This window comes from Rhinoderma darwinii, assembly GCF_050947455.1.
Source record: "Rhinoderma darwinii isolate aRhiDar2 chromosome 12 unlocalized genomic scaffold, aRhiDar2.hap1 SUPER_12_unloc_10, whole genome shotgun sequence".
In the NCBI taxonomy this organism is placed as follows: domain Eukaryota; kingdom Metazoa; phylum Chordata; class Amphibia; order Anura; family Rhinodermatidae; genus Rhinoderma; species Rhinoderma darwinii.
In genome coordinates this window covers 62501-79206 of record NW_027461863.1, presented here as the reverse complement: position 1 = coordinate 79206, position 16706 = coordinate 62501, and the positions used below count along the sequence as shown (strand labels likewise).

At 47.0% G+C, this 16706-nt stretch overlaps 1 protein-coding gene across 2 annotated transcripts; it reads right to left on the bottom strand.

The window, feature by feature from the left end:
• Positions 1-5642: 5642 nt before the first annotated feature.
• Positions 5643-8437, bottom strand: LOC142698099 (protein kinase C-like 1). Of its 2 annotated transcripts, XR_012865682.1 has the most exons (3): positions 7943-8437; positions 6249-6778; positions 5643-6081 (listed from the first exon to the last, which is right to left on the bottom strand). XR_012865682.1 is itself a non-coding variant. In XM_075847784.1 (2 exons), the coding sequence occupies exons 1-2, from the start codon at positions 8180-8182 to the stop codon at positions 6479-6481; spliced, it is 540 nt and encodes a 179-aa protein (XP_075703899.1). In that variant the 5' UTR covers positions 8183-8437; the 3' UTR covers positions 5643-6478. The 2 variants fall into 2 exon arrangements, 1 of the variants encoding a protein (XP_075703899.1); XM_075847784.1 differs by having other exon boundaries at positions 5643-6778.
• Positions 8438-16706: the final 8269 nt, after the last annotated feature.

Sequence of the window (16706 nt, the reverse complement as noted above, 5' to 3'; positions counted from 1 at the left end):
CCAAAATCCCTCGCCACCTTCTGTAGTGCATGAAGCAAATTACCGCAAACCGGCGAACCCCCCGGGCCAACGCACAAAAAATCATCTAAGTAATGGATCAACGAATCGACCCCGGATACTCCCCTCGTTACCCACTCCACGAAGCTACTAAACGCCTCGAAGTATGCACAAGAAAGAGAACACCCCATCGGAAGGCACCGATCCACGTAAAAGGCCCCATTCCAAAAACAACCCAAAAGCCGTTGGCTTTCAGGATGGACCGGCAACAACCTGAACGCCGCCTCGATGTCGGTTTTTGCTAGCAGCGCCCCCGGACCCGCAGCCCGCACTAACCCCACCGCCTTATCGAATGAGGTATAAACTACGGAACACAACTCGTGATCAATCCCGTCATTTACCGACGAACCTTTGGGATACGATAAATGTTGAATCAAACGAAACTTTCCGGACTCGCGTTTAGGGACAATACCCAAAGGGGACACAACTAAATCTTTTACCGGTGACTCAACAAATGGCCCCGACATGCGCCCCAACGAAACTTCTTTTAACAACTTTTCCGACACGACTTCCGCATGCAAGTAAGCCGATTTTAAATTCCTTCGCGTAACCGGAACCTCATAAGGAGGCGGAGGAATAACAAAACCAACACGAAACCCTTCATAAAGCAACTTAGCTGCCGCCCTATCCGGATACTCACTTAGATAAGGGGCCATCCTTTCCACCCTCACCGGCGACACCCCCTTGACCAGCCCCGTGCTGGTTCCCTGACCTCTTTTTTCGCAGACATTTTGCCGCCCCGTGTGATGCACCATTACACTCGGAGCACACGTGCTTGAACTTGCACGTGGCCCCGAACTTGCACTGACCTTCATTGAATTGCCAGCAAAACCCCGCCTTTCCCCCGCCGCTTTGTCCACTCTGACTAGACTGGCCTCCCTGGCCACCGCTCCCGAGAAAGGGCTGCCTAACCGGAGCCGTAACCCGTAACCAGAGAGCAATATCCTTCTGGTCCCACCGAATCGCCGGCCGAACCGCCTTCCGCTGACGGAATTGCTCATCATATCGCAGCCACGCCTGACCCCCATACGCCCTATGAGCCTCCCCAATGGCATCAAAATAACAAAACAACGCCGAACAATTTTCCGGCGCCTTTTCCCCTATCACACTCGCCAATATGGCGAACGCCTGCGACCAATTAACGAACGTCTGCGGGATAAGCCTATACCGCTGCCGTTCCTCCTCGTCCTTTTTACTCTCATCCCGCTTGCTCTTATCCAAATTAAATTTAGCCAGCGGCAAGAGAGAAAAAATTTCAACATATTCGTCTTTCCAGATCCGATCACGCACCTCCTGCTTTAAATGCGCCCCCAACGGACCCTCAAAACAAACATACACCTCCCCCCGAGCACGATCGTCCATACGCACTCGATCGCCGTCCTTCTGTGCCTCGGTCTGTACCGACACCGCGACCGCCTCTCTAACCGCCACCACAGGATGCGCCTGTAACGATCCCACGTCCCTGGGGCCTTCCCAAACTACCGCAGGAGACACTTCCGTTACTACCGGCGCCGCGGCCCTATCCAGGCGCCCCACCAGCTCCCGTAAGCAACCCACTAAGTCTGCCAAACCCGCTCCGTCGCGTCCGCCCGCGCCACTACCGGCCCCCGATGCAATGCTAGCAGCCCCCCCGCCGACACCCGACATAAAAATCGCTGGATAAGACAATGATGGAGTTATACACTCACCGGGCTGCACAGGCGCTGTGTTCCCGTCAGCCGGACCATCCTGACCTCGACGATACACGTCCAGTTCACCTTCCTCCAGTTCTTCTCTCGCCGACGACTGTCCCTCCCAACGACATCTTCGGAACGGGGATGAGGACGCGCTGACCGATGGGCCGGCAACCTGCCGCCCGACCGCCGGGACCCAGACTTCCGACCGGACCTGTTGCCTCGACGTCGCTGCAGATCTAGGCGTCCGTCTAGACGATCCTGACGAAGCCTGCCCCCTGGCCGGAACATCACCATGCGGGGCGGCCGTACCTTGTCCTCCAAATCTTCCATCTGATGGGGGAGGGGTGACAGGGAGCCCAGCCTGCGACTCCCTGCTTACCGCCGGACCCCGTCGCGGCCTGGGATTCCTGCCAGGACGCAGGGCCTGGGAAGGGGCGGTCCTCCCAGCTGCCTGGCCTGCAGCGTCCGGGATCGGGCTCCCTCTGCGACGCCGTGTCCGCGGGACTACCTCCGGACTGAGGCGCTCTGGAGGTCGGGACCGCCGAGAGGGACGGGTCGACCCAGCCTGCGTCGCCGTCACCCCTGGCACCGCTCTCTGCCTGCCCAGCGCAGGAGCGGTTGTTGCCGACTCCCCCCCCGCCGCCATAGCCATGCTCGTAAGGGGGCCGGGGGAGGGGAGCCTGTCCTTTTCAACAGACCCCGAACGCCGTGCCCGACGTGGCGAAACGGCGTCCGGGATCCTCGTTATTGCAGCCACGGTCTCCTCTAGCCATCCGGGACCGTGGTGCACAGCAGCGGCACGCAGCCGCTCTAACATGAGGGCTTCTGCCATCACTAAAAGCACGGGCAACGGGGAGCTTACTTGCTTCTATGTTACCCCTCCCGCTGCTTCCGGCTCAATGCCGAGAAACAGCGGGAAGCACAGTAACGGCCCCCTGTCCCCCTTAACTCCTCTCCGTCCCTCCTTCAGCTCCTTCCAACTCTCCCTCACCTAATTAACCCTTTCCCTACCAGGACGGTCATGTCGGCTTCCCTTCACCCTGCGGCTGCGTCCAGCCTCTTCTATCCTGTGGATATCCTGTGGCTAGGGGATACATGTCTTTTGTTTAATGGCAGAGCGGGGAGATACCTCCCTGCTCTGCCGTACTGTTCAGTGGCGTCTCGCTGTAGCAGCCATAGCGGCTGCTAGCGGAGCCTCCGGCCATGGTGGGGGGCCCGTGCCGGCGGGCGACACGGGCCCCCTCATGCCACGGGCCCCGTAGCAGCCACTACTGCTGCTACGGCGGAAGTTACGCCACTGACCAGGGCCGTATTTACCATTAGATACCTGCGGGCACCAGATCACTGTAGTACTACCGATAATGAATCCTCTTCCTGTGTGTTTTCCGATTTTATGTAACTAAAGCTTAATCGCTGTATAAATGAAAAGTTCTACAACTTCCTAATCTACTTTATGTTTCTTAGCTGAGAGCAGGACTAGCGATGTACAGGTTCACTGCATCTGAATGTAAGCAAGAGTGTCCTCATTCACTGACACCAAACAGATCTTGAAAATGGTGAGTAATTGAAACATAAATGATATTATAAAGTTGTAGAACTTCTCATGTATACAGGAATAAAGTATTTATTATACGGGGGCATGGCTGTAAATATGCCCCCGGATATGACGACTCCTTGTATAGACCAGTCCTATTGGATCTCTCGGTGTGGACGTCTCTGCAGGGGATTTTTCTTCTTCATGAATGTTGATCTCTGGTGTGAAGGATCTGGTAACAGGAGCATCCATGAGGTGAGGGCCCTGACTGTAGGGGGCAGCATTGTAGCCGATCCTCCATCCTCCACTGTGCCCCATTCAGTGTATCCCTTTTAGATAATCCTCCACAATCTAAATAGCCTGTACTTCAGCTCTCTCCTGCACTGATACATTGTAACAAACTCTCACTTATCATTATATAACCATTAAAGCTGTTTTCTGGTTTGGAAAACCCATTTTCAAATGCCCTATTAGGGAATTTTGGGGTAATAGTGTGGGTTCCCCCGTTCAGGACCCTGATTAATTATCCAGAATGGAGAGGGGCAACAAACATCATCTCCTGCTCAGGAGGACCATCACATCCATGTATTACATGCCCAGCCCGGTGATTATAGAACTGTGTAATACTTTACTTCCCCTTTAGAGATGCTGTAGGGAAATTAAACTCTTGCAGCAAGTTCCCCCACAGATTACTGGACCCCTCTAGCAAAACGGTATTGTAAAAACCTGACAACCCCTGTAAGGCTCTGTTCACACCACATTTGGGCTTTAAATCTGACATATACCTTTAAAGTGTAGCTAAACGTTTGACAAACTTCTGACATGTCATAGTGACATAGTGACACGTCAGAAGATTGGATTGGTGGGGGTCCGAGCACTGAGACCCCCACCAATCACTAGAATGAAGCAGCTGAAGCCCCCGTGTGAGCGCTCAGCCGCTTCGTGTTTGTTCGGCTTTTTCCAGAAATAAATGTATCGGTGAACGGACTCAATAGAAAGTCTATGAGCCGATACATTTTTCCGGAAAAAGCTGAACAGACAGGAAGCGGCTGAGCGCTCACACGAGACCTTCAGCTGCTTCGTTCTAGTGATTGGTGGGGGTCTCAGAGCTCGGACAACATTTACTACACAGAAGTCCAATGGGAATAAAGACAAGCACAAAGATGTAGGGGATAAAAGGAAAGTTTTATTTACAGATAAGGGAAGGTTATATTTTATTATTAGGAGATTATTCTAGAAGTATTAAGACTACTATTATTATATACTGTGTATATGTATGTGTCATCTATTTATCTATTATACTAAACCTATCTAAAGGCCGTGTTGATCCAGAGGAAGGCGAAAACCCCCTGTGAGGAATGAGCCAATTGTCCTCATATTAGGGGGGAAAATTCCTTCCTGACCCCAAATATGGCGATCGGCATAAATCCCAGGATCAGAGGCTGAAGTGTAACATGTGTAATATGGGGAAAGACTAGGGGAAAATTACTCATTTTTTTTTATTATTAGTTTTAATGAACTACTGTATTTATTTATGTGTAAACTATAAATTGTATTAAATTAAGATTTATTTTTAATTATTTTCTATATTTATATTATGTTACTTATGTGTGTTACTACTTATTACTCTATCATCCTAAACCTATTTAAGGCCGTGGTGATCCAGAGGAAGGCGAAAACCCCCTTTGAGGAATGAGCCAATTGTCCTCATATTAAGGGGGGAAAATTCCTTCCTGACCCCAAATATGGCGATCAGAATAATCCCAGGATCAAAGGCTAAAGTCTAATCTAAATGTACTATGCGTCTATATGCGGGTGGCTATACTTATCATGTAGTGTGGTGTCTATACTTATTATATAGTGGGGTGATGTGGGTGATGTGAGTGATGTGGGTGATGTGGGTGATGTGGGTGCATTACTTACCTGGCCTGTGCTGAGGTGAGATCAGGTATAATGGCCGCTCCGGCCCCAGGACTACAACATGCGGCTATTATTCCTGATCTCCCCAGATGGAAACTAAGCACAGGCCGCTCCTGGGGGGTGTAGAGGATCTTCAGGCTGGAGTGATGTCAGATGCCTGCCCGGGATTGGAGGATGGCAAGTCAAGGCTCTGGTGCAGCAGCAAGATGGCAGAGGTGTGGCATGAAGATGGTAAGGAGAGAGATGATGGTCTGGGCAGCCGAGGTGACATACAGCAGCAGAGACTTGAGGCGCGGGTCAGGAGGCATGAAGTTCTGGGCCCTTGTCCTGAGATCTTATCGGGTCCAGCTTGGTGACATGAAGCTGAACCCGGCCAAGGGGTGAAGGGCTTTGTTATTCTCTGGCCACTTCAGATGTTGGTTCTCCAGAACGGGCACAAATGGTGTAAATGGTGGCTGTGCCCTCCTCTCCTGCAGTTCCTCCCAGCCGATGGTGGAGAAGAATGGATGCTCTCTGATGTTCCCGCACACACCGAGGCGCCTCTTAGAATTTTTACGGACCAGTCTCTTGGTCAGATGTTTCACGTCAGGATTAAGCCAAGTTGGAAATTTAGGCTTCGCGGTGGTGATGGCTTTGATAGCCATTTGCCTGACGGGGCCGTTGTAAAATGGGGAGCGTCCTGCTGCCATCCTGGACACCACAATCCCCAGGCTCCACCAGTCAACTGCGGTGCCGTATTTTTTTCTAAGAAGCACCTCGGGGGCCATGTAATGCAACGTTCCCGTCACTCCACGGATCTTATTGGAGGCGGTGACGCCATCTTGGGCCAATCCCAGGTCGATGATACGGACGTGGCCATCTGCATCCAACATTATATTCTCCGGCTTTAGATCTCTGCAAAGAAATAAGACGAGAGAATGACAAATCCGCCCAGTGATCCAGGAGACGGGGGATGGGTCATTGCACCACCAAGCAGAATAGCCATTCAGGAGTGTAGGAAAGCTGGGTGCAGTGTTTCCAGCATGTAAAGGAGAATGAAAGAAGGGGGAAGTTCTGCTTACCGGTGGACGATGTTGTGTCCATGGAGGAACTGGAGGCCACATATCATCTCTGCTGTGTAGAATCTGATGGGGAGAACAGAGCGGAGTCTCAATGTCATGAAATCTTCCTCTATCAATTCCCTAATATCATGTTATGATGGAGTGTGTGCGGTCTCTAGCAGAGAGGAGGCGCTGATAATGGCAGCCTGTATTCTGCATTCTCTGTATTATCCTTCATCTGACCTCCCCCCTCACCTTTTCTTCTTTCCACCCCCCTCAGTCTCCTGATTATTTACTCGCCTTACGTTGCCGATGTTCAAGCAGCCGCACATCCTGATCAAAGCCTCCAGGCTGCCACCGGACAGATACTCCGTGATAAAAAATGCCCGCTCCTCAGATTGATGTGCGGCATAGAGGTGGCATAGGAACGGGCAGTGTCTGGCCGCTAGGAGTATCCGCCGCTCTCTCATAATTTCGTCCGTATTGTCCCGTTTGGTGATCATTTTTACGGCCATGTAGGTGTTTCGGCCGGGGACTGATGCCAGGACCACCTGAGGAAAACAAATGGAGATTCCTCATGAGAAGAAGAAGGAACAGGGGTGGACAGAGAGGTGGGTCAGTCGGGTAGTGCCCAGGACTCTACAGCAGAACAAAGCTGAGCTCCCAGCATAATGCAGTGTCTGCTGTTGGGTCCTGTATGGAGAGGTCTTCACGCCTTACCCACATTTGACATAATTATCTTAGTTGGTGGGGGTAGTATGGAGCAGGATCATACGCTATAATAGCGACCGTGGCATCTAAACAGTTAAATAGAGGTAAGCTCCCGCTGTCACCCCATCACCCCTACCCGTAACGCGATCACAGTGTGTAGATAGTTGTCATGGCAGCCAGGGGGCCTAATGAAGACCCCAAGGTCTGCCAACTTGGTCCTCCTACTAAGCTTAATAGGAGGAGGCTAAAAGAACAATTCAAGCGATACATAAATATTGCAGTCAAAATAAATAAATAAACTTTTTTCTATTTCGTTTTGTTTAGCTCCTCGAAAAATGGAATAAAAAGTTAAAAAGTGAGTAAAAGTTTTATGTAACCCAAAATAGTACCAATAAACAGTACAGCTCGCCCCACAAAAAACAAGTCCTCACACCGCCCCATCAACAGAAAAATAAAAAAAATTCGGAGTTTCAGAATATGGAGACACAACAAATTAATGTTTTTACAAAATGTTTTTATTGGATAAAAAGTATAAAAAATAAACCAATATAATTTTGGTATCCCGTTATTGTACTGACCCGCAGAATAAAGGTAACATGTCATTTTTACCACTTAGTTAACTCCATAAAAGCCAAATTATTAAACCAATGGAGGGATTGCTGTTTTGTTTTTTTTTGCTATTTCACCTAAAAAAAAACAGACTTTTACAATGTTCCCAGTAAATGATATGGTACATTGAATGGAGCCATTAAAAACGACAACTCGTGCCCCCAAAAATCAAAATCTCTCATATGTCGACAGAAAAATACTAAAATGAAAAACTAAAGTAGTGGTTATGGGGGCAGGAATACTTCTGGATGTCCTATTAGGCATCCCATAGGAGATCACTACACCCATCATCCATCCAGCATAGCATGGTGACAACAGAGAACAATTGATGGAGATAAAAGGTCAACTTTAGGTTTACCACCCTATAAAATGAAATATTTCGATATTATACTCACTTTGCCAAAGCTGCCCCTACCCAGGACCTGGTGGATGGTGAAGCGGCTGATGGTAAGCCTGGCATAGGGGCTGGATGTTCCAGGGTCTTGGCTGCTCCCAGGTCTTGGCTCCTCATCCTCCAATCCTCTGTCCTTGGCTCCTCTCCTCTTCTTCTTGAATCCGGTGACGCTGTCCTCCTCCCTCTTCCTCTTCTCCTCTTCTATCTTCTCACCGTCTTCTCCATGTCCATTGGACGCCATTTTCACCAATATCTTCCTACCTGTAGACTTCAGTCCGATCGCTGCCGTCGACAGTTGAAAGTAAACGGCAGTTGGTCGTGTGCAGGTCACGTGATGTCAGAGGTCATGGAATCCTCAGGTGGCACCTGCCTGGCAGTAACCTGCTCTGCCATGTCTGATGTGGGCATCATGAGTGCCAGTCTAGTGTCCAGAGCTGTGTTTCCCAACCAGGGTTTCTTATGGCCTGGTCAGGGGCCTGCAGAACACAGTAGCAATACATGCCACTCCTACAGTAGAGATAAACAACGGTTATTTGCTCAGGTTATTGGCAAAACCCTTTTCATCCACAATATAGAATCTGGGTTTATATTTAGGGGTCTGTATTTATTTAGGGGTCTGGTCTGAGGTCTGTATTTATTTAGGGGTCTAGTCTGTAGTCTGTATTTATTTAGGGGTTCCGTATGGGGTCTGTATTTATTTAGGGGTCTAGTCTGGGGTCTGTATTTATTTAGGGGTCTGGTCTGGGGTCTGTATTCATTTAGGGGTCTAGTCTGGGGTCTGTATTTATTTAGAGGTCTGGGGTCTGTATTTATTTAGGGGTCTGGTCTGGGGTCTGTATTCATTTAGGGGTCTAGTCTGGGGTCTGTATTTATTTAGAGGTCTGGGGTCTGTATTTATTTAGGGGTCTGGTCTGGGGTCTGCATTTATTTAGGGGTCTGGTCTGGGGTCTGTATTTATTTAGGAGACTGGTATGTGGTCTCCATTGATTTAGGGGTCTGGTATGGGGTCTGTATTTATTGTGGGGCCTGGTCTGGTGTCTGTATTTATTCAGGGGTCTGGTCTGGGGTCTGTATTTATTTAGGGGTCTGGTGTGGGGTCTGTATTTATTTAGGGGTCTTGTCTGTGGTCTGTGTTTATTTAGGGGCCTAGTCTGGGGTCTGTATTTATTTAGGGGTCTGGTCTGGGGTCTGAATTTATTTAGGGGTCTGGTCTGGGGTCTGAATTTATTTAGGGGTCTAGTCTGTGGTTTGCATTAATTTGGGGGTCTGGTCGGGGGTCTGTATTTATTAAGGGGTCTACTCTGGGGTCTTTATTTTTTTAGGGGTCCGGTCAGTGGTCTGCATTTATTTAGGGGTATAGTCTGGGGTCTGTATTTATTTAGGGGTCTAGTCTTGTGTCTGTATTTATTTAGGGGTCTGGTCTGGGGTCTGCATTTATTGAGGATTCTAGTCTGGGGTCTGTATTTATTTAGGGGTCTGGTCTGGGGTCTGAATTCATTTAGGGGTCTAGTCTTGGGTCTGTATTTATTTAGCGGTCTGGTCTATGGTCTGCATTTATTTAGCGGTCTGGTCTGGGGTCTGTATTTATTTAGGGGTCTAGTCTTGGGTCTGTATTTAGGTGTCCGGTCTGGGGTCTGTATTTATTTAGGGGTCCGGTCTGGGGTCTGCATTAACTTAGGTGTCTGGTCTGGCGTCTGTATTTATTAAGGCATCTAGTCTGGGGTCTGTATTTATTTAGGGGTCCGTTCTGGGGTCTGTATTTATTTAGGGGTCTGGTCTGGGGTCTGTATTTATTTAGGGGTCTGGTCTGGGGTCTGTATTCATTTAGGGGTCTAGTCTAGGGTCTGTATTTATTTAGTGGTCCGGTCTGGGGTCGGCATTTATTTAGGGATCTGGTCTGTGGTCTGCATTGATTTAGGGGTCTGGTCCGGTGTCTGCATTAATTTAGGGGCCTAGTCTGGGGTCTGTATTTATTTAGGGGTCTGGTCTGGGGTCTGCATTGATTTAGGGCTCTGCTCTGGGGTCTATTTATTTAGGGGTCCAGTCTGGGGTCTGAATTTATTTAGGTGTTCTGTCTGGGGTCTGTAAATATTTATGGGTCTAATTTTGGGTCTGTAATTATTTATGGGTCTGGTCTGGGGTCTGTATTTGATTTAGGGATCTGGTCTGTGGTCTGCATTGATTTAGGGCTCTGCTCTGGGGTCTATTTATTTAGGAGTCTGGTCTGGGGTCTGTATTTATTTAGGGGTCTGCTCTGGGGTCTGTATTTATTTAGGGGTCTGGTTTGGGGTCTGTATTCATTTAGGGGTCTGGTCTGGGGTCTGTATTTATTAAGGGGTCTAGTCTGGGGTCTGTATTTATTTTAGGGGTCCGGTCTGGGGTCTGCATTTATTTACGGCTCTAGTCTAAGGTCTGTATTTATTTAGGGGTCCAGTCTGGGGTCTGTATGATTTAGGGGTCCGGTCTGTAGTCTGAATTCATTTAGGGGTCTGGTCTGGGGTCTGTAATTATTTAGTGGTCTGGTCTGTGGTCTGCATTGTTTTAGGGGTCTGTAATTATTTAGGGGTCTGGTCTGTGGTCTGCATTGATTTAAGGGTCTAGTCTAGGGTCTGTATTTATTTAGGGGTCTGGTCTGGGGTCTGTATTTATTTAGGGGTCTGGTCTGGGTCTGTATTTATTTAGGGGACTGGTCTGTGGTCTCCATTGATTTAGGGGTCTAGTCTGGGGTCTGTTATTTATTTAGGGGTCTGGTCTGGGGTCTGTATTTATTTAGGGGTCCGGTCTGAGGTCTGCATTTATTTAGGGGTCTGGTCTGGGTCTGTATTTATTTAGGGGACTGGTCTGTGGTCTCCATTGATTTAGGGGTCTAGTCTGGGGTCTGTTATTTATTTAGGGGTCTGGTCTGGGGTCTGTATTTATTTAGGGGTCCGGTCTGAGGTCTGCATTTATTTAGGGGTCTGGTCTGTGGTCTGTATTTATTTAGGGAAGTGGTCTGGGGTCTGTATTTATTTAGGGGTCTGGTCTGGGGTCTGTATTTATATAGGGGTCGGGTCTGGGGTCCGTAATTATTTAGGGGTCTGGTCTGGGGTCTGTAATTATTTAGGGGTCTGGTCTGGGGTCTGTATTTATTTACGGGTCTGGTCTGGGGTCTGTATTTATTAAGGGGTCTGGTCTGTGGTCTGCATTGATTTAGAGGTCTGGTCTGGGGTCTGTATTCATTTAGGGGTCTGGTCTGTGGTCTGCATTGATTTAGGGGTCTGGTTTGTGGTCTGTATTTATTTAGGGGTCTGGTTTGGGGTCTGTAATTATTTTGGGGTCTGGTTTGGAGTCTGTATTTATGTAGGGGTCTGGTCTGTGGTCTGCATTGATTTAGGGCTCTGCTCTGGGGTCTATTTATTTAGGGGTCTGGTTTGGGGTGTGTATTCATTTAGGGATCTAGTCTTGGGTCTGTATTTATTTAGGGGTCTGGTCTGTGGTCTCCATTGATTTAGGGGTCTGGTCTGGGGTCTGCATTTATTTAGGTGTCAGGTCTGGGGTCTGTATTTATTTAGGGTTCTGGTCTGGGGTCTGTATTTATTTAGGGGTCTAGTCTTGGGTCTGTATTTAGGTGTCCGGTCTGGGGTCTGTATTTATTTAGGGGTCCGGTCTGTAGTCTGAATTCATTTAGGGGTCTGGTCTGGGGTCTGTAATTATTTAGTTGTCTGGTCTGTGGTCTGCATTTATTTAGGGTTCTGGTCTGGGGTGTGCATTTATTTAGGGGTCCAGGCTGGGGTCTGTATTTATTTAGGGGTCTGGTCTGGGGTCTGTATTTAAGGGTCTGGTCTGGGGTCTGCATTTATTTATGGGTCTGGTCTGGGGTCTGTATTTATTTAGGGGTCTAGTCTGGGGTCTGCATTTATTTAGGGGTCTGGTCTGGGGTCTGTATTTATTTAGGGGTCGGGTCTGGGGTCTGTAATTATTTAGGGGTCTGGTCTGGGGTCTGTAATTATTTAGGGGTCTAGTCTGGGCTCTGCATTTATTTAGGGATCTGGTCTGTGGTCTGCATTGATTTAGGGGTTTGGTCTGAGGTCTGTATTTATTTAGGGGTCTGGTCTGGGGTCTGTATTTATTTAGGGGTCCGGTCTGGGGTCTGCATTAATTTAGGGGTCTGGTCTGGGGTCTGTATTTATTTAGGGGTCGGGTCTGTAATTATTTAGGGGTCTGGTCTGGGGTCTGTAATTATTTAGGGGTCCGGTCTCGGGTCTGCATTAATTTAGGGGTCTGGTCTGGGGTCTGTATTTATTATGAGTCTCTGGTCTGCATTGATTTAGGGGTCTGGTCTGGGGTCTGCATTTATTTAGGACTTTGGTCTGGGGTCTGTATTTATTTAGGGATCTGGTCTGGGGTCTGTATTTATTTAGGGGACTGGTCTGTGGTCTTCATTGATTTAGGGTTCTGGTCTGGGGTCTGTATTTATTTAGGGGACTGGTCTGTGGTCTTCATTGATTTAGGGGTCTGGTCTGGGGTCTGTATTTATTTAGGGGTCTGGTCTGTGGTCTGCATTGATTTAGGGCTCTGCTCTGGGGTCTATTTATTTAGGGGTCTGGTTTGGGGTCTGTATTCATTTAGGGGTCTAGTCTGGGGTCTGTATTTATTTAGGGGTCTGGTCTGGAGGTTTGTATTTATTTAGGGGTCTGGTCTGTGGTCTGCATTGATTTAGGGGTCTGCTCTGGGGTCTGTATTTATTTAGGGGTCTGGTCTGGGGTCTGTATTCATTTAGGGGTCTGGTCTAGGGTCTGTATTTATTTAGGGGTCTGGTCTGGGGTCTGTATTTATTTAGGGGTCTAGTCTGGGGTCTGTATTTATTTAGGGGTCCAGTCTGGGGTGTGTATTTATTTAGGGGTCCGGTCTGGGGTCTGAATTTATTTAGGTGTCTGGTCTGGGGTTTGTAAATATTTAGGGGTCGGGTCTGGGGTCTGTAATTATTTAGGGGTCTGGTCTGTGGTCTCCATTGATTTAGTGCTCTGCTCTGGGGTCTATTTATTTAGGGGTCTGGTTTGGAGTCTGTATTCATTTAGGGGTCTAGTCTGGGGTTTGTATTTATTTAGCGGTCCGGTCTGGGGTCTGAATCTATTTAGGTGTCTGGTCTGGGGTCTGTATTTATTTAGGGGTCTGGTCTGGGGTCTGTATTCTTTTAGGGGTCTAGTCTGGGGTCTGTATTCTTTTAGGGGTCTAGTCTGGGGTCTGTATTCTTTTAGGGGTCTAGTCTGGGGTCTGTATTTATTTAGGGGTCCAGTCTGTGGTCTGTATTTTTTTAGGGGTCCAGTCTGATGTCTGTGTGATTTAGGGGTCCGGTCTGTAGTCTGAATTCATTTAGGGGTCTCTTCTGGGGTCTGTAATTATTTAGTGGTCTGGTCTGTGGTCTGCATTGTTTTAGGGGTCTGTAATTATTTAGGGGTCTGGTCTGTGGTCTGCATTGATTTAAGGGTCTGGTCTGGGGTCTGTATTTATTTAGGGGTCCAGTCTGGGGTCTGCATTTATTTTGGGGTCTAGTCTGGGGTCTGTATTTATTTAGGGGTCCACTCTGGGGTCTGTATTTTATTAGGGGTCCGGTCTGTAGTCTGAATTCATTTAGGGGTCTGGTCTGGGGTCTGTATTTATTTAGGGGTCCAGTCTGGGGTCTGCATTTATTTAGGGGTCTAGCTCGGGGTCTGTATTTATTTAGGGGTCCACTCTGGGGTCTGTATTTTATTAGGGGTCCGGTCTGTAGTCTGAATTCATTTAGGGGTCTGGTCTGGGGTCTGTATTTATTTAGGGGTCCAGTCTGGGGTCTGCATTTATTTAGGGGTCTAGCTCGGGGTCTGTATTTATTTAGGGGTCCACTCTGGGGTCTGTATTTTATTAGGGGTCCGGTCTGTAGTCTGAATTCATTTAGGGGTCTGGTCTGGGGTCTGTAATTATTTAGTGGTCTGGTCTGTGGTCTGCATTGTTTTAGGGTTACCAGTACTATATTTTCTTACGACTATATTTCTTGTCGTCTTTGGACATACTTGGCCCCAATCGGCCCTGATTGCTTATTATTCTTGATCATCCACTGACTTCAATCTATCTGAGATATGGTACTGCTGTACATCTGCGATTCGTACTTACTTTTTGCTCTTACATAGATATCGCTTCCATTACCAGTACTATATTTTCTTACGACTATATTTCTTGTCGTCTTTGGACATACTTGGCCCCAATCGGCCCTGATTGCTTATTATTCTTGATCATCCACTGACTTCAATCTATCTGAGATATGGTACTGCTGTACATCTGCGATTCGTACTTACTTTTTGCTCTTACATAGATATCGCTTCCATTACCAGTACTATATTTTATTACGACTATATTTTTGTCATCTTTGGACATACTTGGCCCTAATCAGCCCTGATTTCAATTGAATATCACTTCTCGATCTTATCATATGCATGTTTCACTTCTGCTGTTATAACGTAACATGTACACAGTGACATTATACTCTTACCCGGTTTTTCACTGATTTTGACGTCTTTTGTTGTGTGACTCATCCCCTGTTCTACTTTTTAATTGTCTCATGTATGTAATTTAATAAAAATTTGTATATTTTTTCAAATATCGTGTGCTGAAGTCGATCATATTTTCTTGGTTTAATCTCATGTAAATTGTTGATCGATGCACCAAGTATATCTTGGTTTTCACTCAGGATTCAATATAGTGCATGTAATATAGTCAGCAACGATGCTTTACAGTTTATTACCTATTACCTCTTTGAGCACTATTTTTTATTGAATTCTGTCTGTTGGTATTCTATCGGATTGTTTTAGGGGTCTGTAATTATTTAGGGGTCCGGTCTGGGGCCTGTATTTATTTAGGGGTCTGGTCTGGGGTCTGCATTTATTTAGGGGTCTGGTCTGGGGTCTGTATTTATTTAGGGGTCTGGTCTGGGGTCTGTATTTATTTAGAGGTCTGGTCTGGGGTCTGTATTTATTTAGGGGTCTGGTCTGTGGTCTGTATTTATTTAGAGGTCTGGTCTGGGGTCTGTATTTATTTAGGGATCTAGTCTGGGGTCTGCATTTATTTAGGGGTCTGGTCTGGGGTCTGTATTTATTTAGGGGTCTGGTCTGGGGTCTGTATTTATTTAGAGGTCTGGTCTGGGGTCTGTATTTATTTAGGGGTCTGGTCTGGGGTCTGCATTTATTTAGGGGTCTGGTCTGGGTCTGTTATTTATTTAGGGATCTGGTCTGGGGTCTCCATTGATTTAGGGGTCTAGTCTGGGGTCTGTATTTATTTAGGGGTCCGGTCTGAGGTCTGCATTTATTTAGGGATATAGGCTGGGGTCTATAATTATTTAGGGGTCTGGTCTGGGGTCTGTATTTTTTTAGGGGTCCAGTCTTGGGTCTGTATTTATTTAGGGGTCTGGTCTGTGGTCTGTATTTATTTAGGGAACTGGTCTGGGGGTCTGTATTTATTTAGGGGTCCGGTCTGGGGTCTGTATTTATTTAGGGGTCTAGTCTTGGGTCTGTATTTATTTAGGGGTCTAGTCTTGGGTCTGTATTTATTTAGGGGTCTGGTCTGTGGTCTGTATTTATTTAGGGAACTGGTCTGGGGTCTGTATTTATTTAGGGGTCTAGTCTTGGGTCTATATTTATTTAGGGGTCCGTTCTGGAGGACTAATCAGTCTCTAGAACAATATTTAATGTGTTTTATCTCTGACTGTCAATATGATTGGGTCTCCTTCATTTCCCTCGCCAAATTTTCCCTTAATAACCGGGTCAGTCACTCATCAGGGGTCTCCCCATTTTTCTGTAATTTTGGGTTTAATCCACGGTTCTCCTCTGTTTCACCTGGTGGTTCCAACAATCCCGAGGTAGATCTCGTTCATCGGGAACTGTCCACAGTCTGGGCCCAGGTTCAGAAGAAACTAGAGGCGTCCCAGAGCATACAAAAGCAAAGCGCCACACACTTTTCAAAAAAGTGCCAAAGGCAGCGTAAACTGACCAAAAACGTTCCTGCAAATTGCGACTTTTCTTTGCCAGATAAGCGGCTTAGCAAAGTTAATAAATTCTCCTCTAAGGCTACAGACAGTAATACAATATCTTAATGCAAGGATGTGTACACTCAGTGTCTGACTGAGGACCTTGGACCCACCAAAGGAAATAATTCTTGGGGGTCTACACTTCAAATATATAGAAATAATGTGAACACTCTTAATTGTGTACTAAAAACGTGTGTAGTAAAACAAAGACCAATATTCCCACCATATAGTGACAGATATCAGTCCTACACAGGCATTCTGCAGACCATATACACTACCGTTCAAAAGTTTAGGGTCACTTAGAAATTTCCTTATTTTTGAAAGAAAAGCAGTTTTTTCCAATGAAGATAACATTCAATTAATCAGAAATACACTCTATCCATTGTTAATGTGGTAAATGACTATTCTAGCTGTAAACGTCTGGTTTTAATGCAATATCTACATAGGTGTATAGAGGCCCATTTCCAGCGACCATCACTCCAGTGTTCTAATGGTACATTGTGTTTGCTAACTGTGTTAGAAGGCTAATGGATGATTAGAAAACACTTGAAAACCCTTGTGCAATTATGTTAGCACCGCTGTAAACAGTTTTGCTGTTTAGAGGAGCCATAAAACTGACCTTCCTTTGAGCTAGTTGAGAATTTGGAGCATTACATTTGTGGGTTCGATTAAACTCTCAAAATGGCTAGAAAAAGAGAGTTTTCATGTGAAACTCGACAGTCTATTCTTG

Bases quoted from the DNA above. Each gene is read 5' to 3' on its own strand.
- LOC142698099 (XM_075847784.1), bottom strand. From the start codon at position 8,182: ATGGCGTCCAATGGACATGGAGAAGACGGTGAGAAGATAGAAGAGGAG. The intron at 6,779-7,942 runs GTGAGTATAATA...TGTTTTCCTCAG, and splicing joins GTAGGGGCAGCTTTGGCAAA to GTGGTCCTGGCATCAGTCCC.